Source organism: Chanos chanos, chromosome 2 (assembly GCF_902362185.1).
Source record: "Chanos chanos chromosome 2, fChaCha1.1, whole genome shotgun sequence".
In the NCBI taxonomy this organism is placed as follows: domain Eukaryota; kingdom Metazoa; phylum Chordata; class Actinopteri; order Gonorynchiformes; family Chanidae; genus Chanos; species Chanos chanos.
In genome coordinates this window covers 33,658,020-33,682,901 of record NC_044496.1, presented here as the reverse complement: position 1 = coordinate 33,682,901, position 24,882 = coordinate 33,658,020, and the positions used below count along the sequence as shown (strand labels likewise).

General features: G+C 42.2%; 2 protein-coding genes across 8 annotated transcripts; both read left to right on the top strand.

Moving 5' to 3' along the window:
* The first annotated feature begins 3,227 nt into the window (after positions 1-3,227).
* Positions 3,228-6,415, top strand: dnajb9a (DnaJ heat shock protein family (Hsp40) member B9a). Its single transcript, XM_030765627.1, has 3 exons — positions 3,228-3,264; positions 4,254-4,521; positions 4,959-6,415. Exons 2-3 carry the CDS (start codon positions 4,305-4,307, stop codon positions 5,390-5,392), a joined length of 651 nt encoding a protein of 216 aa, XP_030621487.1. The 5' UTR covers positions 3,228-3,264; positions 4,254-4,304; the 3' UTR covers positions 5,393-6,415.
* A 1,235-nt stretch (positions 6,416-7,650) lies between these two features.
* dnm1l (dynamin 1-like) lies at positions 7,651-23,664 on the top strand. Of its 7 annotated transcripts, none has more exons than XM_030794264.1 (20): positions 7,651-7,863; positions 9,141-9,285; positions 10,067-10,102; positions 10,952-10,998; positions 11,348-11,419; positions 11,581-11,667; positions 11,800-11,962; positions 12,629-12,749; positions 12,833-12,964; positions 13,719-13,925; positions 14,055-14,175; positions 14,522-14,677; positions 16,472-16,561; positions 16,664-16,756; positions 17,153-17,206; positions 17,482-17,557; positions 21,969-22,123; positions 22,442-22,551; positions 22,717-22,876; positions 23,272-23,664. In XM_030794264.1, the coding sequence occupies exons 1-20, from the start codon at positions 7,762-7,764 to the stop codon at positions 23,326-23,328; spliced, it is 2,184 nt and encodes a 727-aa protein (XP_030650124.1). In that variant the 5' UTR covers positions 7,651-7,761; the 3' UTR covers positions 23,329-23,664. The 7 variants fall into 7 exon arrangements, with proteins under 7 accessions (XP_030650124.1, XP_030650126.1, XP_030650122.1 ...); XM_030794266.1 differs by having other exon boundaries at positions 17,482-17,560; positions 21,975-22,123; XM_030794262.1 differs by having other exon boundaries at positions 17,482-17,565; positions 21,962-22,123.
* Positions 23,665-24,882: the final 1,218 nt, after the last annotated feature.

Here is a 24,882-nt window from a genome sequence, read left to right as displayed (position 1 = left end):
GAAATCTCAGAATGTTTTTCTCTCGGCGTGGGCCCAGTACTCCGTCAAACAAGATACCATTGTAATCGGAGAGGACACAACGCGATAGCCCACTATAAAACTCGCTACGCAACGTATACTCAGGAGAGTACTCGTTTATAAAGTCCATGTACTTTAATGAAATAAGAGTCTTTGTTGTAGACAAAAGTTGAGAATCTTAGCAAAAGCAGCTTTAAGTTCTGGAGGTGGTCGGGTATTCCACCATGTTTAGCTGTCCGCTTCTGGATGTCTGCTCCAGACGTGGGTATGCACTCTTGTGGCACATTTTCCAGTACTACAAGCATTCCCATTGACTCCCATTATATTTTGATATCATATTATAATGATTTTTTTATGGACAGGGGCTTCTACCCCCATATCTGTAAACTTTATGACATAATCGATTACACATAAGGCACAAACCTAGCGAATTTGGTGTAGATGGCAGTTACCGTTTTGGAGTTATAGCCGTGGGAGCTATATGAAATTATGATTTTATGGCATAGGTGAGATTCAGTTAACTCCGAACTTATTGCAGATATCAGTAATCCCACTACAATTTGGTTAATAGACCCCTAGGACTACGTCCAGAACCAAGTTTGACATTTCACAAACCTACGGCCTACAGGTCTCCCCCATTCCTGCAAATGACAGGATGAGTCACAGAGCCAGAGCACTCTCTAAACCTGGACAAGGTCAACAACACAATCACTAAAATATGCCGTACCTGTTGTAAAACACTTATAAAACGTGAACACAATGGACTCATCCAGTACTTTAATTAATATCTTAACGTATCATTATAGAGATATTGCTGTGATTATATCATGATATTCATTTTGTCCATATCATCCACAGCCCACTTAATGGCTAAGACCGTTCTATAAAGCCTGCTGGTCGGTTTGCGGCAGGGAACACGGTTCGCGAATTGCTCACAGTGCTGAGGTTTGTGCTCAGACAGATTTCTATTTGATCAGTGCTGAAAATAATACAGGGAACACTAGCCCCCATGCTCCATTACCAAGGGGTGGGCTGTGGCAAACAACCTTTTTTTGAGTTTGTTTCATAACATAAAGCAACCAGTAAGAGGGTGTCTCCGCTGTTGTTTATTTTGGGACATTACAATATGAAATGGATAATGTTGCTACTAGTCCGTCACAAGAGACAGAGACCAGAGGATGTAAGTGGAAAGCTTACTGAGAGTTTGGTGCAACGTCCGAAATCGGGACATGTTAAAACATTTAACATGAAAAAAACGCTTAACGCATGCTTAACGTGTCTATAAGTACCAAATATGACAGGCAGACATTCCAAACTGCAAACATTTAGAGCTATTCCATAGTAGTTTAAGTTTAATTTAAGAGTTTATTTGTCATATGTAGGTTAACACAGGGTCACCGGTACAATGAAATGTGTGAGACGAGAGAAACAGGTCAACTCAGCAATAAGAGCACACTAGTCGTAAGAAACGTACTAAATAGGCCTAGCCTACATCCAAAAGCTTGAGAATCAGAAGGGAAATATTTTAAATACTGATTAAACGTTTTCTTTGCCCATATCCCTTTGACGGGCGAAGACATATCAAAAATGTTAGCAAACTTGTTAACTTTGGCGTTAAAATATTTCTCATGACCGTTTTTGTCATGTTTTGTGATATTAGCGATAGAGACTACAGAGTAAAATATCTATCAATAGACATTTTATACCGCCGCAAAGATGCATATTGTCATGTCGCACAGCCCTACATGGTATTAACCGGTATTTTATTTGGTTCTGACCGGTTTGGGAACGATAATTTTAAGGTGGAACGCAAAACTGGAAACGTTAAAATACCGATTCTGCTCGGAACGAAATCTCTCCTGCATCGTTGAAACGAGCGCTGTAGCAACACCCCTCTGTTTTATGAAGCTCAGTTGGCTGATGCTAGCTCCCTCTGTGCTCTCTCTCTTTAACTACTAATGCTACTGTGTTAACAAGGTGTGTAAGTACTGTATATCATTGGAGGGGTGTAGTTTATTTAAAACAGTGAGCCAAGTCATATGAACGTGTATCAAAGCAGTCGACGTCGTAGAAGCTGTGCACGTGAGAATAAAAATGATTTAATAAATAAAAGTAGCGAGAAGTATGTAGTCTAATGTAGCGGAGTATAGGTACATTTTTAAAATCGTAAATGTACTCGAGTAAGAGTGAAAGGTATTGAAAGTACTCCCATAAGTACAATTTATTGGAAGAAGTTACTCATAGTACATGTAACGGAGTAAACGTATCGCGTTACTACCCACCTCTGATTTGATGGTCCACGCGTGCTCAGGTCTACACAAATAAATGGTTAGAAACTCTGTGTAACTCATTAAACAGGAATGATTCCGTGCTGTTTATCATCTAATACTTGAAATGCCCAACACTATCGATGGATGACATGTTGACTTTACCTTTCATTTGTTTTATTTATTAATTTATGATATCTGTTGATTTATATTAATTAGCCTGTTAATACCATCAACATTTTTTATTTCGACATGTTTGCATGAATTCATTGTAGATCTGTGTAAATTAGAAATATGTGACTGCTGTGTTTTTCTCAACGATCTGTTGTAGGCAAATTGACTATTCTGATGTAACTGAATCCAAGAGTTCCACAGTTTTTGACCACAAAGCAAGAAAACTGCTCTCGCAGCCTGCTGTTACACGGTGTCTCACTCGCGGTTTGTATCTACCGTATCCCAATTCAACAGTTGTTTTCTCTTATATAGGCCTACCACAATGTGTCTCCAAACAGCGAATGTTCCGGGAATCATTTTCCGCCTAATTTACGTAAAGCTGACGTTGAATTTTTAAACAAATGAAACCGAAACAGGGGTGTCCATCGATGTGGAAGCGGGTTGGATCCCTGATAACAACCCTGCCACTGGATACACAGGTAAATTCAAGGACAACGATATGAGATATTATATATACATGTATAGATTCTTTACTTTTAACAGAGAAGTGCAACAGATTTATCTGCGCAAGGCAGGGCAACACTGTAATGAAACAAAGTTGAATAATTTCAGACGTCACTGAACACAGCTCCATGTGTTCAGAGGAGTCACGTGATAGGTGAACTCACCAATGGCATTATGATTCGTGTTGTTTCCGTTGTGGGGCAGCAGCGGCTCTGGAATGATGAGAAAAGTGTATGTCGTAGCTAGCTAGCTCACCATTACACACTGCAGGCATTTTCTGTAGCGCTCGTCCTCTGTATAGGTAAGAGAACAACTCCTAAAATGTTTACTTTAATTGATATTCACGTTGTTGAAGTAGTTTACATTACCCTGAGATTCCCACACGTAAGCCGGATGTAATGAATTCAGCTCTTATTATGATTTGCTCCCTAATAGGGTGAGCAACCAAACTAAGAAACAGGACTGTTTAGTGTTTCTTAATATGCTGATAACGCGATATGTTACGTGGCCCATTTTAAGTGCCAGGATATTGTTATAGTTGTTGTCGCTTTCGCGAAACAGACGGGAAAAAGCAGTTGTTGCTTCGCTCGTTGTAGTGTGGTAACGCTATCCCGGCAGCTAGGTCTGCCAAACTAGCGAGTTTCTCATTTGTGACAGATGTCATTTTGGCTAAGTCGAATCTTTTTCATATACCTTTCACCTTTAACTCAGTTGCCACTAAGTTAGTTGTCATTTAAGTCACAAAAGAAGAGTTCACAGACTAAAACAGTGTTTGATTATCTCGGTAACGAATGCACCTTGGTTATCATCACCTTGGTTGTGATTCGAACGCTATATATAAATTCATTTATTTGTTTCAGGATTCATAATTACATTTAACGTCACTGCTTTTTGCTTTACACAGTACAAAAATGACAAAACAAATCTTCTCAAGATATTTCACAGTCGACTTACTTTCAGCCTTTTGGATTTTAAAATCTACTTTTGAAAAACCTGGTCAAAAATATTTCTAGTTCATGGTGAGAGTTTGATAATTTATTGTAACTGATTATGGGTGTAGTGCTGGTAATGTCTGTTCTTTGTAAAGATTAATATTATTATTATTATTACTCCTACTACAATTGTCCACTGTTGTGTCATTGCCAAAAATTGACAGGCCAGCTGTTAAAATGAATTGTGCACTTACCACACAGTAACACACACCTCACAGTTAAACAAATACAGATCATTTATCAGATTAGTCCTATGGGTCAAAGCTGCAATAATTGTAATAATTTGTTTCCTGTGCAGTGTGCTGAGACAGACTGCCTCTGTTGTCTTTATCTGGCAGGAATAAACAGAATGGCTACAGCCCAGTCAGTGGTAATGTTTGCTGTGTGCATCTTGATGATAACAGAGCTTATACTGGCCAGAAAGGACTACTATGACATTCTAGGCGTGCCAAAAGACGCCAGCGAACGCCAGATTAAGAAGGCTTTTCACAAGCTAGCTATGAAATACCACCCTGATAAGAACAAGAGCCCTGATGCTGAAGCAAAGTTCAGAGAAATAGCAGAAGGTAGGTGTGTACCAGCTCTGTTCTCAGCTTGCATAGTTTTACATTTATGTGTTTGTGTGATGTTTTATGGTTTGTGAAGCTACCCTGTCCTCTTTACAGTAATTATGGCAGCAATTTTTATTATCAGTTCCACTAGTTTTAAATCGAACCATTCAGTTACCTTAATTTAGAATAGAATTTGGCCCTGTGTTACCCATATTTGTCAGATTAATCATCTTTTATTCATGATGTAGATCTAAATGATAGGATGATTTTAAATTAATTAAAATTAAATTCAAATTAAAGTTCTTACAAGGATATGTGGGAATGAATGTTTCTCAAATAGAGGCAGATTGTTTTGGTCTGCTCAACATTCTTTTTGACTTGAGTGTTGGTATGACAGGGTAATTAACATTGTATATACTTCTGAGTGTCTCCTGACTTGTCTTACATTGCAGCATATGAAACATTATCTGATGAGAAGAGGAGAAGAGAGTACGACCAATCAGGGCACAGCCCTTTTTTCAGTGAGAACATTAGGGGCGGGGCCGGGCAGCACTTCTACCAGCCCTTTGACTTCAACTTTGATGACATGTTCAGAGACTTTGACATTTACAGTCAGAACCAGCATACTCGCCAAAAGAGGCACTTTGAGGACCATTTCCGAACCCACCAGCAGGCCCATGGACGCCATAAGAAACATTTCCAGGGGGCATTTGGTGCAGGGGTCTTTGACGACATGTTTGATGACATGGAGAAGATGTTTACAGTGGACAGACACAGCAGGCGATCTGAGAGCAGGTTTCAGAGCACAGTGAAACAGCAGTGTAGGACAGTGACCCAGCGCAGAGGGAATATGGTCACTACCTACACAGACTGCACGTCCTCCTGAAACCCAGGCAGAACCTCTGCATGCTGGGCCTCATTAAACCGCCTGCACTCTGGGCCATTAAGCTATTTGATTGGGTCTGGAATACAGACACATTTATCAGTTTGCTGCTGTGATCTGAATGAAGTTCTTCATTTTCTTATGAGTGAAATCTAATTTATTACAGAAGGGTTAAATGAGTGGTGTTTTTCACAGGTAACCATGACAACTGATCTCTATCCCTTTCTCTTTCTTTCTCTCTGTCTGTCTGTCTCCTTCTCTCGCTCTCTCACACTCTCTCTCACTCACTCACTCACTCATGCACACACACACACATACATCCAGTACATGTGTGACACCTGTTAAGCTATAGATGCCATATTTTTGATTTTTCAGTCAGCAAAACTGATACTGAGAGACTTCTAGTGCCTCTTTGTTTTACTTTAGCATATTGGCCTCTGATCACAGTATTTTGAGATAATGTAACTGTTTTCATTGTTTGATTCACTGAATAAGGTAGTCAGTGAGGCATATTCTCCAACCAATCCATTGAAAGGATGCTTCTGTACCAGTCACTAGTTGGCTTTTTGGTTTTGTCTGCTCAATTGCAGACCCCTTTTAAGCCATTTTGATGAACAAATAGCTGAGTTAATCTCTTTACTCACCTGCCCATTCTGCAGGTGAAAACATAGCTGGCCACACAGGGAATATTTCTTTTCTTTTTGATATTATGAAATCACTCCACTAACAGCCCAACACACCATTCGCAGAAAAAAAACAATCATTTATTGATGAATTCACGTTATGAAAAATGTTTTACTTTAATGCTTATGTTGCTCTCTGCAAAGAAAATGATGTTGATTTTGCTTTCTGTTTTCTGCTTTTCAACAGTATTCTGGTTGTGGTTGTATTTATTTATATGGATTGTTTAATAATTATCAGAGGTGCCTTTCCCTCATAATCTTCAGCAAATCGCATGAACAGGACTGTGTATCCAAATTCAACAGAAATATACACAAGCACTTTCACAGCAAATATACATACACACACACACACACACACACACACACACACACATATATATATATATATGTGTGTGTGTGTGTGTGTGTGTGTGTGTGTATAGATAGATAGATAGATAGATAGATGTGTATAGATATATATATATGTGTGTGTGTATATATATATATATTCCTGTGTCTAAACTTAAGTGATGTTAAACTAACCCAGTTGTTTGTTTCTCTTTGGAGTCATAATTCTCTCTTTATCCTTTTTCCCCTCAAAAAGAATGATTCATATAAACTCCCTAAACCACAACCCACTCTGTTCTTTGGCAGCTTGTTAAGCTGTTTTAAGGAGAATGAACTTTGTTAATTTTTGTTTCAGTTGTTGACGTGGTACATTGAGACTTTTGTTTCTTTATAACACTTTACGCTAAAGATAGTCAGACAGGAGAGGGTGGTTTGTATGCAATGACTTTAATGGGAAAAATAATGAGAACCTGTATTTTCTGTACTTGACTAAAGTTGTTATGAGTCATATCTTCTAAATTAGTCTCTGTCAGTGTGTCTGGAACACTTTATCCACCACAGTGTAAATAGGTTACAGAAATGTAATACAGTGGCATTCCTCTGTGACATATCATCTATTACCTCATGTTTTGTGTTTTAAAAATTGTGTTTGTGCAATAATCAAGACCAGTCCTCCATCTGTTTAGACTTGTGTTACCTGCTGGCTTTGTCATTGTGGTGAGCGCACAAACAGCTTACCCATCTAGCACTTTCATTATTTAAATCCTATGGATGACTTGGACATTTGAATGACACTGATGAGCCCAGCTAAATGATTTTGAATTTGAGCGGTAAAAAATGATAATAAACTTGAAAAATGTATCAGCTGTCCGTCTGTGTCATTGAAGGAACCTTGCGCTGTGCCATGCAGTTGTGCGAACTCTTAAAAAAAACTTCATGTTTCATGTTTCCGTTTATACAGTTGAATTGGTCGGTTTAATTCAAAATTTGGAGCGCTATTGTTTAGCTGCCCTATACTCACTTACATAAATGCATCACAGGTACGGTATCTCTTCACTTATTCACAAGTTTTCTGTGCTCTGAAAACATTTTCCTGCTCTTCATAGTTAGAGTTGCCGTAGCAGAACTTGTATATGGAAATGTAGTTTCATTGTCAAGACAGTTCGGTGTCATACGGCTGAAATCCTGTTTTACGGTGAACTCGCAGACCCACAATGCAGCACGGTGAAGCTCTGCGCAGTTTCATGGGCAGTGTTGTTTAATGGTGTCTCTGTGAGGGACATTGGATGACTTTGTGCTGTGTTTAGCAGGATAGCTGATTAGCTAGTCCATTCATTTTGACAGGTACCAAATTTCAGCAGAATGGAGGCTCTTATTCCTGTCATTAACAAACTTCAGGACGTATTTAATACAGTAGGCGCAGATATCATACAGTTGCCACAGATAGCAGTGGTTGGAACACAGGTAAGATAAAATGATTTTCACTTTCAAAATGTATGTGCTTAAATTACCTCATTAATATTTTCACTTTGATCAGCAGGTTTTATGCCACCTGAATAGATACTTTGTTAAGTAAGAAACAAACAAATGTTGTACAGATGAAGTTATTCGTATGCGCTATTACAGTACTTCAGATGTGATCTAGAAAGCATGAAACGTTTCGCGAATGGCTAACTTGCTAGTCGAGCAGCTTACAGTATTGGTCTACAGTGCGAGCAGAATAACCTTGCCGTCTTTAAAAGACTGTCTTAGTTTCAGGCTGATAGACACTGGCAAATGTGGTCTATGTTCGTTTTCAAAAATAATTTGCTGCCCAAGTTCCTCATTATATCAGTTTAAACACAACGTTAGCTCGCTAACATTTGCTGTACTAGCTGGCTTGTGAAGATGCGCTATTGTACACAGTGGTTCTGTTGGCTGGGTGTTAAATATGAGGTGGCGGCTTGTCTCATATTAAATTATCAGAGATAGGAAAAAGGCTTTTGCTTTTAACATCCGCACAGCTGCGACAAACGGTATGCCCTATATCATGTTTCATACAAAGCCACCATACTGGTATTGTGTACAGGTGAATAGGAAAGCTCTCAGTACGTTTATGAACTGAATAGCTGAATTTAAAATGCGTGTTACTTCATAACGGGAGAATAAGTTATGCAGTAGTGACTGAGCCTGTGGGTAGTAACCCGTTTGCGAACAGGTCTGTGCTTGCTCGTCTAGTGACGCTTATAAGGGGAACACAGATCTCCGGCGGACAATGCTCATAATGACCACATGCATACACATCCTTTCATAGCTGCTGCCGCCTCAAGATAGGTGATCTCCGAATGCAACCTGTAGTCTTGGTGTAAGCCTAATAGGTTTGAACAGGCGTCGTATCCAGGGCTTTCACTGATCTTTTGAGAGGCTGTGTCTGTCTGGAAGATCAAGTGTATGGTTCCACAACAGCCTCAGAATACCTTGGTGTTACTTACCTGTCTAGGCACAGGCCCATATCCACATGGCCAGCCTTATAAGATGGGATCTGATCTGTTTTAAAGTTATTTTTGGCGCTGGATGTTTCACTGTGGTGTAGGGAACTGCAATGCCAGACCACAAGACACACACCACTGTAGTACATTTGAAGTCTCCCCAGAATCCAAGCGCATACTTTACTGAAGGTATAGGCTAGTTCAGATATATCCCAAACATTAGGAATATCTGTTTTGGAGCAGCTAAACTGTCTTTGTGATTTCCTGCCCCAGAGCAGTGGGAAGAGCTCGGTGCTGGAGAGCTTAGTGGGCCGAGACCTTTTACCCCGTGGAACAGGCATCGTCACCCGCAGACCGCTGATCCTTCAGCTGGTACACGTGGACCCAGAGGACAGGAGGAAGACCGGCGAGGAAAATGGTACCTCAGCTATGTTTGTTTTCAGGGTTGTGGGTTTGAGTGTGTGTGTGTGTTTGTTCTGGGTCGTGTGTATGAGAGTGAGTGTGTAGTCAGGGTTGTGTGTGTGTGTGTGTGTGTGTTCAGCCTTGTGGGTGTGAGTGTGTGTGTATTAGTGTTCAGGGTTGTGGGTGTGAATGTGTGTGTTTGTTCAGGGTTGTGAGTTTATGTCTCTACTTTTGTCTCTCACCCATTGTCTCTGAATTTGAGGTTTGTAAAGGGTGAAAAAAGGTGGTTTCAGGTCAGGACCTGTCATTTCTGACCAACACAGCCGTCAGGCAACTCTGCCACGGTATATTGGTCAGCAGTTTGTCAAACATGCAGTCAGAATAGTGTAGGCATCCCAGTTTACACAGGCACACCATTTCAAAGCTTATCACAAATATGCCTCTATTAGTGAAATCAGATGGGATGAAACTCCAGAACTATGACTTCTGTTTACCTGCTTCCATTTCCTGAAGTGGAAATAGTTTACAAATCTTACATATCTTTTTAAGTAACAGTGACATCTGCTGTGTTTGATCAGATTGAGTTTACATTGCTAACCGTGCTCCAGTAAGGCAAAGAGAGTTTGCCATGCTTTATGCACAGAATCTTCTGAGCTGTGTTCCTGCCAGTGTCTTGGTCACTTTGACGCTGTAACGTAAAGAGCTGATGACTTTGAGAGGTCACAGTGATGTGACAGGCTGCGTCACCACTCGTGCCAATAACCTTTGTTTCCTCTGTCATCTCTCTTAAACCACAGAGCCCAATGCCTGGAAAAATGGACGCTTTTCCAAAGGTCTCTTTTTCCTTTTTCCTTGGCCTTTTGTTTGTGTTCAGCAGCTTTCCCTTTTTTCCCTCATCCTGCTTTCATGGCCTTACATAAAACAGGAATCCAAACGTGATTCCTCAAATCTGCCTGTAGAGGTCTGTAGTCCTGCAGGTTTTCATGTTAGCCTAGCGTTGTGGTTTCAGAGTGCATAGCCTGTTTCCCAGGCAAAAACCTGCAGGACTCCAGAACTCAGAGATGGGATTTGATGAATCTGATTTCCTGATTTAGAGCTTTGATTACACTGCTGGATTTATAGCTTAGCTTAAGTCACTCAGGGACATTATTCAAACGATACAGACAAGATGAGTTGTGATATCAGAGCTGGTAAGTATGAAGACTGTAGGATGAATCAATAAGCATTTGATTAAAATATTGATCTGAACATATTCAGTCATTCTTTACAATTTTGAAATAAATGCAAGTAGTTCACTAACAGCCTATCACTTGCTAGTTCACCTTTAATGTAATAGAGAATTAGAGAAAAAGCTGTGTTGAAAAAAAAGACCAAGAGCTTTGTTTATAGCTTGATCTACCCATAACACACTGTGCTTGGCATTTTTTCATTTGTTTTGTTTTATCTTTAATGTGATTTGCTTGTACAGCGAAGCTCTGATGTGTTCAGTGCGTTTGTTTGCTCAGTCAGAAAGGTTGCAATAGAGCGTTACAGAACCTGGAGCACAGGTGTGTAAGTAAACAGGCTGGTAGTCCAGAGAGACATGGGCTAGAGAGGCCAGGCATAACAGTAGACCAGGATGCCTCAGGAGACTGTGTGTGACTCACAGAGATGTTCACTGTGTTATGATGTACTCTCCACAGGTGTGGATGGTGAAGAATGGGGCAAGTTTCTGCACACCAAAAACAAGGTATGATCACAGCATATCATACTGCACCTGTAAGGCTGTGAGCCAGCCAAGGGCCAAACTTGCTGGTTAAAGAATTCTCTTTGGGTAGTTACCTCAGATACACACTTTTATTTTATACTGAGTTAAAATGGATTCAGTATCTTGTCAAACAAAGCAAATTGTTTGTTTTCTTGTCTGATCAAAGAGAGATGTTTTTTATTCAACATTAAATATGTAACTACTGGAAGGTTTTTGGGCTCTCCAGATTGTTCGCCAAATAGGTGTGTTTACAATCAGTTCAGTTGATTGAAATATAAATGTGTGGAATCATTGCCTCTTGAACTAACCAGCTTTGTCTTTGTGTCATAAGATCTACACAGATTTTGATGAAATCAGGCAAGAAATTGAAGCTGAAACCGAAAGGATTTCTGGAACTAATAAGGTATGTGAGACCTGGTGATTCCATAAGTGGTCAGCAGAAACTGTCTGCTGACCAGTTTCTCACAGCTGTTTGCAATTAAGGCTTGGATATGTTGATGGAATTGCTTGTGAAGATGTGTTGAATAAACAGCTATAATTAGTGTCTGTTTTAATTTCTTACAGGGTATCAGTGATGAGCCCATTCATCTCAAGATCTTCTCTCCCCATGTGGTTAACCTGACACTGGTAGACCTGCCTGGCATCACCAAGGTACTGACACCCTGCAACTACAACAAAGTCTACAACTACAATAACGTCTGCGCACCACATCTGACAGAGCTCTTTATTCATCGCAGACTGACAGTTCTGTGTGTGTGCGTGCGCGTGTGTGTGTATATTCAGGTTCCGGTGGGAGACCAGCCTAAGGACATAGAGATTCAGATACGTGAGCTCATTCTGAAATACATCAGTAACCCAAACTGTATCATCCTAGCGGTGACTGCTGCCAACACAGACATGGCCACATCTGAGGCTCTTAAAGTGGCCCGAGAGGTCGACCCTGACGGTTAGTCCCCCCCCCCCCCCCCCCCCCCCCCCCCCCCTCACTCAGTCACTCTCTCACCATTGTGTGTCTATTTATATCTAATTTTCCCAATTTTTGTTCTCTGATGATTAATTTCTCTTTATGTAGGACACTTCTCTGCTCACTGCAGTGTGGCAAGTTTTCACTCACCAGCCGTTTCATTAGAAACACCTGCCCTGTAGATACATGGTGTCAGTGTACATCCTCTAGCTCTTCCTCATTAGTCAGATTCTGACCACAGGACCTCTGGTGGCTGTATATGTTTGGGTGGCAGATCACTCTTAGCCCAGCAGTGACACTAACATGTGTAAAAACACCGCTGTGTCTGATACACTCATACTACCATGACACCCACTACCACATCATTACCACCTCAGTGGCACTACTGTGTTGAGAATGGTCTTTCACGCAAACACTTACCTGGTCAACAGTGGTCCTGTGGTCAGAAACTGACCATCGATGAATGGAGAAGAGGGAGGGTGGCTAACATATTGTGCAAGACAGCAGATGGGCTGTGGTCTGTCCCTTGGCACATTTATAATGTACTTGTGAGGCTTCTGTAATAAAGTGAGTGTGTATCTGGGAAGTACAGTGACCCAGCTGGTGTCAGTCTCTGATGTGTAGGCCTGTTTGTTGTCTTGTTGTCAGGGCGTAGAACACTTGCTGTGGTGACCAAACTGGACTTGATGGATGCTGGCACTGATGCCATGGATGTCCTGATGGGTAGAGTCATTCCAGTCAAACTGGGTCTCATTGGAGTGGTCAACAGGTACAGTAAAAATACATTGTATTTGACACATTATACTCAGAGGAAATGATGAACTGTACGTGATGGATTTGTGTCTTGTACAGGAGTCAGTTGGATATAAACAATAAGAAAACCGTGGCTGATGCGATCCGAGATGAGCATGCCTTCCTACAGAAGAAATATCCCTCACTTGCAAACAGAAATGGAACCAAATATTTGGCCCGGACACTCAATAGGTGTGTGTTTGTCTCCTCTGTGTGGTCAGACTGTTTTAATGCACTGCAGTTAACTAGATCATTAATGTTAGGATAGTGCTATAGTGTGCATGTGTGTGTGTTCACCACGAACACATTCCAATGAAATGGGCTCCCTGAAGACTTCAGTCACTTTTTCTCCAGACAGTTCTGACAAGTGTCTGAATAAGGAGTTATGTTGTGTACTGTAGTCTTTGTGTTTTGAATAAGGACTTGTATTGTATTATTGTATTACTGTAGTGTCTGAGTCTGTAATCTGTGTTGTGTACTGTAGTCTTAGTCTGTAATCTGGGTTGTGTGCTGTAGTCTGAGTCTGTAATCTGGGTTGTGTGCTGTAGTCTGAGTCTGTAATCTGGGTTGTGTGCTGTAGTCTGAGTCTGTAATCTGTGTTGTGTGCTGTAGTCTGAGTCTGTAATCTGGGTTGTGTGCTGTAGTTTGATCCTGTAATCTGTATTGTGTGCTGTAGTCTGAGTCTGTAATCTGGGTTGTGTGCTGTAGTCTGAGTCTGTAATCTGGGTTGTGTGCTGTAGTCTGAGTCTGTAATCTGTGTTGTGTGCTGTAGTCTGAGTCTGTAATCTGTGTTGTGTGCTGTAGTCTGAGTCTGTAATCTGTGTTGTGTACTGTAGTCTGAGTCTGTAATCTGTGTTGTGTGCTGTAGTCTGAGTCTGTAATCTGTGTTGTGTGTGCTCGGAGGTCTTTGCATTGACAGTACGTTGTGCTGGCTGTGTTCTGTCAGGCTGCTGATGCACCATATCAGAGACTGTTTACCAGAGCTGAAAACCCGCATCAACGTACTGGCTGCCCAGTACCAGTCCCTGCTCAGTAGCTACGGCGAACCGGTGGATGATAAGAGTGCCACGCTGCTCCAGCTTATCACCAAGTTTGCCACTGAATACTGCAACACCATTGAGGGCACGGCCAAATATATCGAGACAGCCGAGCTGTAAGTCGCCCTAATGATTTACTGCTTTATAGGAATATCGCTATGTCCCTTACAGAGCAAATGTGGGCACACATAGTTAATATAACAGGGTGTCTCTGAATGTGTGTGTGTTGTATGTCTTTTGTTTAGGTGTGGTGGAGCGAGGATTTGTTATATATTCCATGAGACATTTGGCAGGACCCTGGAGTCTGTGGACCCTCTTGGTGGACTCACCACAATAGATGTGTTAACGGCCATCAGAAACGCCACGGTGGGTCAGCCTAGCTTTCAGTCCATCTCCTCTGTTTGTCTGGTGAAATATCTTTTTGACTATATGACTTTTAGAAGTTGAAAAGTTTCTCTTTTTCTGCTTTGTCTTACACTGGCATTTTTAGTAGTATGTGTATTTGTCCTGTGTGTATGCTGAATGACCTGGTCTCTGTTTGTCAGGATTTCAAAATGATATCACAGAAGTCCTCTGCTTGACATACTCCATGTTTATGACACCACCCACCAAGAAGTCTGAGATTCTGACAAAACTCAAATATACTGTTTGTGTGTGTATCAGAGAGAGTGCTGGGTAATGTACTTTTTTGTATGTGTGTGTGTGGGTACAGGGCCCTCGTCCTGCTCTGTTTGTGCCTGAGGTGTCGTTTGAACTGCTGGTGAAGAGACAGGTGAAGCGTCTGGAGGAGCCCAGCCTGCGCTGCGTGGAACTGGTGCACGAAGAGATGCAGAGGATTATCCAGCACTGCAGTAACTACAGCACACAGGTATACAGAATACTAAACTACACCCACACACACACAAACACGCACACACAGTAACTACAGCACACAGGTATACACAATACTAAACTACACCCACACACACACAAACACACACACACAGTAACTACAGCACACAGGTATACAGAATACTAAACTACACCCACACACACACACAAACACGCACACACACAGTAACTACAGCACACAGGTATACAGAATACTAAACTACACCCACACACACACACACACACACACACACACACACACACAGTAACTACAGCACACAGGTATACAGAATACTAAACTACACCCACACACACACAAACACACACACACACAGCAACTACAACACACAGGTATACACAATACTAAACTACACCCACACACACACAAACACGCACACACAGTAACTACAGCACACAAGTATACAGAATACTAAACTACACACACACACACACAAACACAAAGTAACTACAGCACACAGGTATACAGAATACTAAACTACACACACACAAACACACACACACAGTAACTACAGCACACAGGTATACAGAATACTAAACTACACCCACACACACACACAGTAACTACAACACACAGGTATACACAATATTAAACTACACCCACACACACACAAACACGCACACACAGTAACTACAGCACACAGGTATACACAATACTAAACTACACACACACAAACACACACAAACAGTGGTGGCAAACTTTTCTCAGTCACCAGTCTCTTCTCCATTGACAGCATGGTCAATGCATTCAGCCTCTCCTGGGTCATGGTGTTTCTGAGAAAAGTTTTAATTCTTTTCAAGCTCTCACTCTCATTATGTCCACACAAGGCCAACTCAAAGGCTTCACAAAATTTTACAGTCTGTTATTCTCAACAGAAGCATTTTTATGTGAATCAAGCAATCTGCCAAAAGTAGTACAACAAACAGATGAGCTTTTTAGATGTACACACGCAGGCGTAAATGCATAGGCTTAAATGCATAGTGAAAGGCACTGGCTGAGCAAACTCCACAACTTGAAGCGTGGTTTCCCTGCACCACGTCCAATATTTCCGTCCAACGATCGAGTTGCTCTAACTTCAGCTAAAATTAGCCATGTTGACGTTGAATATGATAAGTTTGCTGGCTGCCCCAGCAATCCCTACACCAGGTTACGTATGACGAAAGCGGGTTAGTGCAAGCCCTCCCGGAACCCATACAGATTGCAATGCCTGCAGTTCGAAAAAATTGCCTTAACATGAGAGTCTATCAGAAATATCTGGGCGATTTTCAATCAGACTGAAATCGCCCAAAAGGGGCGGTACTCCACGGAAAACAACCATGATATTCAGAGGCAGGACAAACTGTCTAGAACAGTCACAGCTAGCGTAACACTGTGGTAGAATGTAATAGAAAAATACCCTCACCCAATCGCACAAAGGAACAAACTGCCCCAGATAGCACATAGGTATACACAATACTGAACTACACTCACATATAAACACACACACAGACACTCCCTGATATACTCTATCATACAACACACAGTTATACACTATACTGCACACACACACTCACTCCCTTACATGCTCTGTTATACAACACACAGGTATGCACTATACAAATCTACACACACACAAACCCTATTATAGTTCATTGTACGCAGCACAGGTATACGCTATATTACACAAACATGCAGACACTCTCCTCTGATGTACCCTTTCATACAGTATTGTAGTAAGCTTTAGACTGATCTGTTTGCATTACATGTCTGTAAGCTGGATTTGCCTGTGTTCAGGAGTTGCTGAGGTTTCCAAAGCTGCATGATGCCATAGTTGAGGTGGTGACCTCTCTCCTGAGGAAAAGACTGCCCGTCACCAATGACATGGTACGTACCTGCCCCCAAATTCAGCACTGACTCCTGTCTGGACTTCAGTTCCATCCTCTCCACAGTTTGACTGAACCCTCTCCCTGTCTCCCTGTCTTTCAGGTTCATAACCTGGTTGCTATTGAATTAGCCTACATCAACACTAAACACCCAGACTTTGCCGATGCCTGTGGTCTCATGAACAATAACATAGAGGTAAGAGCTGATGACCCTGTCAGTACAAACCACTGAAATAAAACTTCAAAGACAGTCTCTGATAATGCTTAAAGGCACCATCTGTTTTAGTACTGTTTTATATTGGAGGTTTCTCCATGCTTCAGCCAGGCCTGCACAGTATAGTGTCATAGCTGTAACTGTGGGGCCAGCTAGTGATTTTAGTAAAATAAAAAAACACCTTTGTAATAAAACAGTGGTGATGTAATTGATGATGTGGATCATTTGTCAGTGGTTGTTTTGTACTGACTCTGTGGGTACAGTGTTGATTGGCTTTCTCTGTACGGGTTTGTTCCCCTGTGGGCACACTGAACATTGCTATAGACTGATGTTCAGGTGATGTTTGTTTGTGGTAATTTTGTAATATTTTGTGTCCAGGAGCAGAGGAGGAACAGAATGAGAGACCTGCCCTCAGCAGTACCGCGTGATAAGGTACATCTCATTTCTTACCAAGGAACAGTGCACTGTGTCTCTTTTTCAGAACTATGTGTACATCCCTTTTTTTCCAGTACATACTGAATAAGTACAGTCAGTCCTCTTAACCCTCTCTGAACTCCACAGAGAGTCTCGTCAGTTTCATCCTTCTCATCCTTCCTTTTTTTCTTGTAAAAAGCTGGCTGTATTCTGTCCTTCTGCTTGTAGCTTGTAGCTTGTAGCTTTGTGTTTAGTCTCTCTCTCTCTTTTCTCCACTCCCTCTCTCTCTTCAGTCCCTTAAAGGTCCCAGTGGACAGTCCCTGTCCCCCACTGAGCACCCCCCCGCTGAGGGAGAGGCTCCCAAGGTGTGTGGCTCCGCGCCGCTCATGACTAACACTGGCCTGCTGGGATATGAACGCATAGTTGTCTACAATCCCCACCCCCACCACCCTCACCTCCACCTGAGCACTGACACTGTCCTTGAGACTGCAGCAATGCATGGCAGACAGTGTGCTCTCAAGGGCTGCCCCCGACCAAAGATTTACCTAGTCGACTAGTAGTCGTTAGTTCAAGCCATTAGTCGACGAGTTGTTTATGACATTGATTTCATTCTGAGTGGCAGCGACATCCGACAGGTTCTCCCAGGCCACACAATTAGGCCATTAATTTTTCAGCATAATGGAATAATAACGTTAGGCTACTTACATGTTTCAGATGATAAGTCACGTTTGAGGTCGACGAATAATAGGCGAATCTTTGCATGCAGAGTTTGCATGTCACCTTCTCGGGGTCATCCTTTACACACTCGAAATGATCCCACGCTTTGGATCATTTCCTGCCCGACATAGTCTAATAACTTTTTTAAGAGCAAGGCGCAGCTCCAGAATGGACTTTGAGGGTTTTTTTGTTTGTTTGTTTTTTCTTCTGTGACTAACCGACCAATGAAAACCTGGTTGACTAAGACTGTTCTCATCGACTAATAGTTTGGTCAACTATTAGGAGGCAGGTGCTAGTGCTCTCTGCTCTGCTTGGTCTTCATTGCCCTGTGAGATATGTTACAATCCCTCTCAGAGACTCACCACTGGTTGGCCACCTCCAAAGGACACACCCAGACCACACAGCAGCAGAACAGGAGTGTTTGACTGTGTGAATGTTTAGAACAGGAGTGTTTGACTGTGTGAATGTGGAGAACAGGAGTGTTTGACTGTGTAAATGTTTAGAACAGGAGTGTTTGACTGTGTGAATGTTTAGAACAGGAGTGTTTGACTGTGTGAATGTTTAGAACAGGAGTGTTTGACTGTGTGAATGTTTAGAAAAGGAGTGTTTGACTGTGTGAATGTTCAGAACAGGAGTGTTTGACTGTGTGAATGTTCAGAACAGGAGTGTTTGACTGTGTGAATGTTTAGAAAAGGAGTGTTTGTGTGAATGTAGAGAACAGGAGTGTTTGACTGTGTGAATGTGGAGAACAGGAGTGTTTGACTGTGTGAATGTGGAGAACAGGAGTGTTTGACTGTGTAAATGTTTAGAACAGGAGTGTTTGACTGTGTGAATGTTTAGAACAGGAGTGTTTGACTGTGTGAATGTTTAGAACAGGAGTGTTTGACTGTGTGAATGTGGAGAACAGGAGTGTTTGACTGTGTGAATGTTCAGAACAGGAGTGTTTGACTGTGTGAATGTTCAGAACAGGAGTGTTTGACTGTGTGAATGTTTAGAAAAGGAGTGTTTGTGTGAATGTGGAGAACAGGAGTGTTTGACTGTGTGAATGTTCAGAACAGGAGTGTTTGACTGTGTGAATGTTCAGAACAGGAGTGTTTGACTGTGTGAATGTGGAGAACAGGAGTGTTTGACTGTGTGAATGTGGAGAACAGGAGTGTTTGACTGTGTGAATGTTCAGAACAGGAGTGTTTGACTGTGTGAATGTTCAGAACAGGAGTGTTTGACTGTGTGAATGTTCAGAACAGGAGTGTTTGACTGTGTGAATGTTTAGAACAGGAGTGTTTGACTGTGTGAATGTGGAGAACAGGAGTGTTTGTGTGAATGTTCAGAACAGGAGTGTTTGACTGTGTGAATGTTCAGAACAGGAGTGTCTGACTGTGTGAATGTGGAGAACAGGAGTGTTTGACTGTGTGAATGTTCAGAACAGGAGTGTTTGACTGTGTGAATGTTCAGAACAGGAGTGTCTGACTGTGTGAATGTTTAGAACAGGAGTGTTTGACTGTGTGAATGTGGAGAGCAGGAGTGTTTTACTGTGTGAATGTTCAGAACAGGAGTGTTTGACTGTGTGAATGTTCAGAACAGGAGTGTTTGACTGTGTGAATGTTTAGAAAAGGAGTGTTTGTGTGAATGTGGAGAACAGGAGTGTTTGACTGTGTGAATGTGGAGAACAGGAGTGTTTGACTGTGTGAATGTGGAGAACAGGAGTGTCTGACTGTGTGAATGTTCAGAACAGGAGTGTTTGACTGTGTGAATGTTCAGAACAGGAGTGTTTGACTGTGTGAATGTGGAGAACAGGAGTGTTTGACTGTGTGAATGTTCAGAACAGGAGTGTTTGACTGTGTGAATGTTTAGAACAGGAGTGTTTGACTGTGTGAATGTGGAGAACAGGAGTGTTTGTGTGAATGTTCAGAACAGGAGTGTTTGACTGTGTGAATGTTCAGAACAGGAGTGTCTGACTGTGTGAATGTGGAGAACAGGAGTGTTTGACTGTGTGAATGTTCAGAACAGGAGTGTCTGACTGTGTGAATGTTCAGAACAGGAGTGTTTGACTGTGTGAATGTGGAGAACAGGAGTGTTTGACTGTGTGAATGTTCAGAACAGGAGTGTTTGACTGTGTGAATGTTTAGAAAAGGAGTGTTTGTGTGAATGTGGAGAACAGGAGTGTTTGACTGTGTGAATGTGGAGAACAGGAGTGTTTGACTGTGTGAATGTTCAGAAAAGGAGTGTTTGACTGTGTGAATGTGGAGAACAGGAGTGTTTGACTGTGTGAATGTTCAGAAAAGGAGTGTTTGACTGTGTGAATGTGGAGAACAGGAGTGTTTGACTGTGTGAATGTGGAGAACAGGAGTGTTTGACTGTGTGAATGTTCAGAACAGGAGTGTTTGACTGTGTGAATGTTTAGAACAGGAGTGTTTGATAGTGTGAATGTGGAGAACAGGAGTGTTTGACTGTGTGAATGTTCAGAACAGGAGTGTCTGACTGTGTGAATGTGGAGAACAGGAGTGTCTGACTGTGTGAATGTTCAGAACAGGAGTGTTTGACTGTGTGAATGTTCAGAACAGGAGTGTTTGACTGTGTGACTGTGGAGAACAGGAGTGTTTGACTGTGTGACTGTGGAGAACAGGAGTGTTTGACTGTGTGAATGTGGAGAACAGGAGTGTTTGACTGTGTGAATGTGGAGAACAGGAGTGTCTGACTGTGTGAATGTTCAGAACAGGAGTGTTTGACTGTGTGAATGTGGAGAACAGGAGTGTTTGACTGTGTGAATGTTCAGAACAGGAGTGTTTGACTGTGTGAATGTTTAGAACAGGAGTGTTTGACTGTGTGAATGTGGAGAACAGGAGTGTCTGACTGTGTGAATGTTCAGAACAGGAGTGTTTGACTGTGTGAATGTGGAGAACAGGAGTGTTTGACTGTGTGAATGTGGAGAACAGGAGTGTTTGACTGTGTGAATGTTTAGAACAGGAGTGTTTGACTGTGTGAATGTGGAGAACAGGAGTGTTTGACTGTGTGAATGTTTAGAACAGGAGTGTTTGTGTGAATGTTCAGAACAGGAGTGTTTGACTGTGTGAATGTTCAGAACAGGAGTGTCTGACTGTGTGAATGTTCAGAACAGGAGTGTTTGACTGTTTGAATGTTCAGAACAGGAGTGTCTGACTGTGTGAATGTGGGGAACAGGAGTGTTTGTGTGAATGTTGAGCTGGCCGCTTCCCTATGTCCTCATCCTGCATGCTGAACACCATCTCTAGGGCAAATGCAGTGATATTGTTCTTATGCTTTAGCAGAATATTTCAGAGTGAAGTTTGTAGCTTGGTTTTTGCTGTTTGGTATCTTTCTTGGCACTGTGAGTTTGACGGTGGTGTCAGTAAGTGGCAGTGGTTTGTTTTTGAGTCTCAGACCAGTATAGTTTATGATTGAACTCCGGGCCATGCTGACTGCTGTGTAAGATAGCAGACAGAGATGCCTGTTCTCTCTGTCCAATCAAGAGCCTAAAAACAAACAGTGTATTTCTCTAAAGTTTCCCAGCAGAGGGCTGTGTGTGTGTGAATACTGTGCCTCTCTCTGAGACTGTGTGTGCGTGTGTGTGCGTGCACGTGTGTGTGTGTGCAAATTCTGCGCCTCTCTGTCTGAGACTCTGTATGTGTGTGTGTGTGTGTGTGTGAATTCTGATCCTCTCTCTGAGACTCTGTGTATTTGTGTGTGTGTGTGTGTGTGTGTGTGTGTGTGTGTGTTTGAGTGAGTATGTGTGAATGTGTGAATTCTGCACCTCTCTCTTAGACTGTGCGTGTGTGTGTGTGAATACTGTGCCTCTCTCTGAGACTGTGTGTGTGTGTGTGTGTGTGTGTGTGTGTGTGTGTGAATTCTGCGCCTCTCTCTGAGACTCTGTATGTGTGTGTGTGTGTGTGTGAATTCTGCTCCTCTTTCTGAGACTCTGTGTAGTTGTATGTGTGTTTGTGTGTCTGTGTGTGAGAGAGAGAGAATATGTGAATTCTGTGCCTCTATCTGAAATTGTGTGTGTGTGTGTGTGTGTGTGTGTGTGTGTGTGTTACTGTGCAGGTTGTAGCCGGAGGAGCCCAGGGAGATCAGGATGGAGGCACGGGGAACTGGAGGGGGATGCTGAAGAAGGGCGAGGACGGTCTGCCTGAAGACAAGGCTAAGTTACAGAGCACACTCCCAGCCAGCCCTCAGAAAGGGCATGCAGTCAACCTACTGGACGTGGTGAGTCTCAGTCACTCCCTGTCAGCACTTTAGTTTTTTTGTGTAGTGGTTAACAATGAGGTTTGCAAAACTGAGGAACAGTCAAATTATGCTAACTGTGAACGTCTGCTATAGGCCAAACCTCTCTGACATAAGGTGTCACAGTGGGTGTGTGGATAGTTTGTTTATGTGTGTGCATCATTTGGTTTGACAATGTGTGTGGATCATGTGTGTGCATCGTTTGGTTTGACTGTTTGTGTGTGGGAGGAGCTGACAGGTATTAGTGTTGTAATTTGATTGGAATTTGTAAGTTGATTGTGATTTAATTTGACTGTCCAGCCTGTTCCTGTGGCCAGGAAGCTGTCAGCTCGTGAACAAAGAGACTGTGAGGTCATCGAGAGGCTTATCAAGTCCTACTTCCTCATCGTCCGCAAAAACATTCAGGACAGGTGCACAACCCCCTTTTTTTTTTTTTTAATCAGCAGCCTGTTCCCTCACCATTCCCACAATGACTGTTACCAACCTCTCCGTCTACCAACCCCTCTCTCTCTCTCTCTCTCTCTCTCTCTCTCTGTCTTTCTCTCTAACGCGCACATGTCTCTCTCTCTGTGCAGTGTGCCAAAGGCTGTGATGCACTTCTTGGTGAACTATGTGAAGGACAGTTTACAGAGTGAATTGGTAGGGCAGCTGTATAAACCGGCTCTTCTGGACGACCTGCTCACAGAGTCTGAGGACATGGCTCAACGCCGCAACGAGGCTGCCGACATGCTCAAGGTCAGTTACCTGTCTGTAAACATATGTGTCTAGACTCGGCTGTAAACATTTGTGTAAACACCTCTGTAAACATGTCTAGACTTGTCTGTGTTTATATGTCTTTAGACATGTGTTGTAAACACATCTGTAAGTTTGTGTCTGTGCTCCTAAGCATGTACAGACAGGCTAAAGGATTAAATGCAAAAGTGCAGTGTGCTAGAAACAGGGAATGTGTCACTATCACCATAGTCTAACCAATCACAATGATCTGTCCTAAGGTCATCAGAATCTTGGTTAGTCATTGGTCAGAGTGGCATCAGAGCACTAAGCATTGTTAACATTACTGGTTTTCATGCATTAATGATGTGAGTGAACATACACTGATAGGTTTAACATATTGTTTGTAACACCTCCAGGCCCTGCAGAAGGCCAGCCAGGTCATCGCTGAGATCAGGGAAACCCATCTTTGGTGAGGGTGATGACCCCAGTGTGCCAGACCCTGAACCCCACCCCCTGTCACCAGGGCGTGTCAGGCAGACGGCTGAAAATGCCGTGGTGTCAATGTGTTTTAATATGTTCTCTGTGGACTGCATTACAGACAGCACAGGTCATTTGTCCTCTCTGCTCACTGTGGTACTTACCAACCACAACACAACAACATCCTCATTGTCCTTAGTCTACCAAGGAATGTGTGTCACCCATGTAATGGAAATGAAAAGTAGAAATGTATAAAGCATAATAATAAACAAACATCTGTGCTATCTTGCCTCTGGGAAATGTGCTTTAAACAGAGAAAAAGAAATCATGCACAGAGCTGGATTTCATTCAAACCAGTATACTCTACAAAACAGGAGCATTGGTGGTGGTAAGTTGTAAAATGGGTCAAAATCTGTAATAATGAAATAAAATGTTGAACAGTTTGTAGCACTAGTACAAACGTGTGTGTGTGTGTGTGTGTGTGTGTGTGAATACAGGTGTTTACGTGTCTGTTTTACCTGTCTGTAATGCATCCTGACTTAAGTATCTAGCTTTACACACATTCTCACCCCAGGCTTCTCTGTACACATTCTTCTCTTGTTTCACTTATACCACAGTGGTTTAATGCAAACCGCAAACTACAGTGAAAACAATAATGCTGTGGTGGTCCTGCCTTTTGTATGACTGTTGAATATTTGAATATAGTGAATGTTTTCCTAGTTTAATGTGGAAGTGAGGTAGATAACAGGAAAACTGAGTAAAGTACCCGTGACAAAAGCATTGTAGAAATACAGGTACTTTTATGATTTTTGTGAATGTGTGGAGATTCAGTGTAATGGTACATCTTCTGCATGGCTCTTTAGTCGATAGTAAAGCTGTTCACATAGAATACAGGATACAGTACCCGTGTTCAGTAAAGACAATACAATATAGTATGGAGTCTATCCCAGGTGAGGAAATACCCTGGACAGGTCACCAGTCCATCGCAGGGCAGACACACAGACAAACACACTCACATTCATACCTAGGGGCAATTTAGTGTCTCCAATTCACCTAACCTGCATGTCTTTGGACTGTATGAGGAAACCGGAGCTCCTGGAGTAAACCCACGCAGACACGGAGAGAACATGGAAAGGGAATCAAACCTGAGACCTTCTTGCTGTGAGGCGACAGCACTACCCACCGCGCCACCCTGCATGTGTTCAGTAAAGACAATATAATATGGGACACAGTGCATGTGTTCAGTAAAGAGATAATACAATACATGTGTAATACATGTAATACAGTAAGGTACATTTGTTCAGTGAGGAGGATTTTAAGTCTTCATTCAAAGCCTTGACAAAGATGGTTAATTGCTGATGCAATCTTTTAAAAAATTATATTCTGATAAGTCCAGCTGAATGTTTATAAGAACAGACTAGAACACAATATTCCCCATAATGCCAGTCATGTCCTCTACTTCAGCCTGCCACCCACTCTCCCCGTGCCATGCCCCTTGGCACTGAAATCCCAGAGAAAAGGGATTTAATTACTGAGAGTGGAGCAGAGTC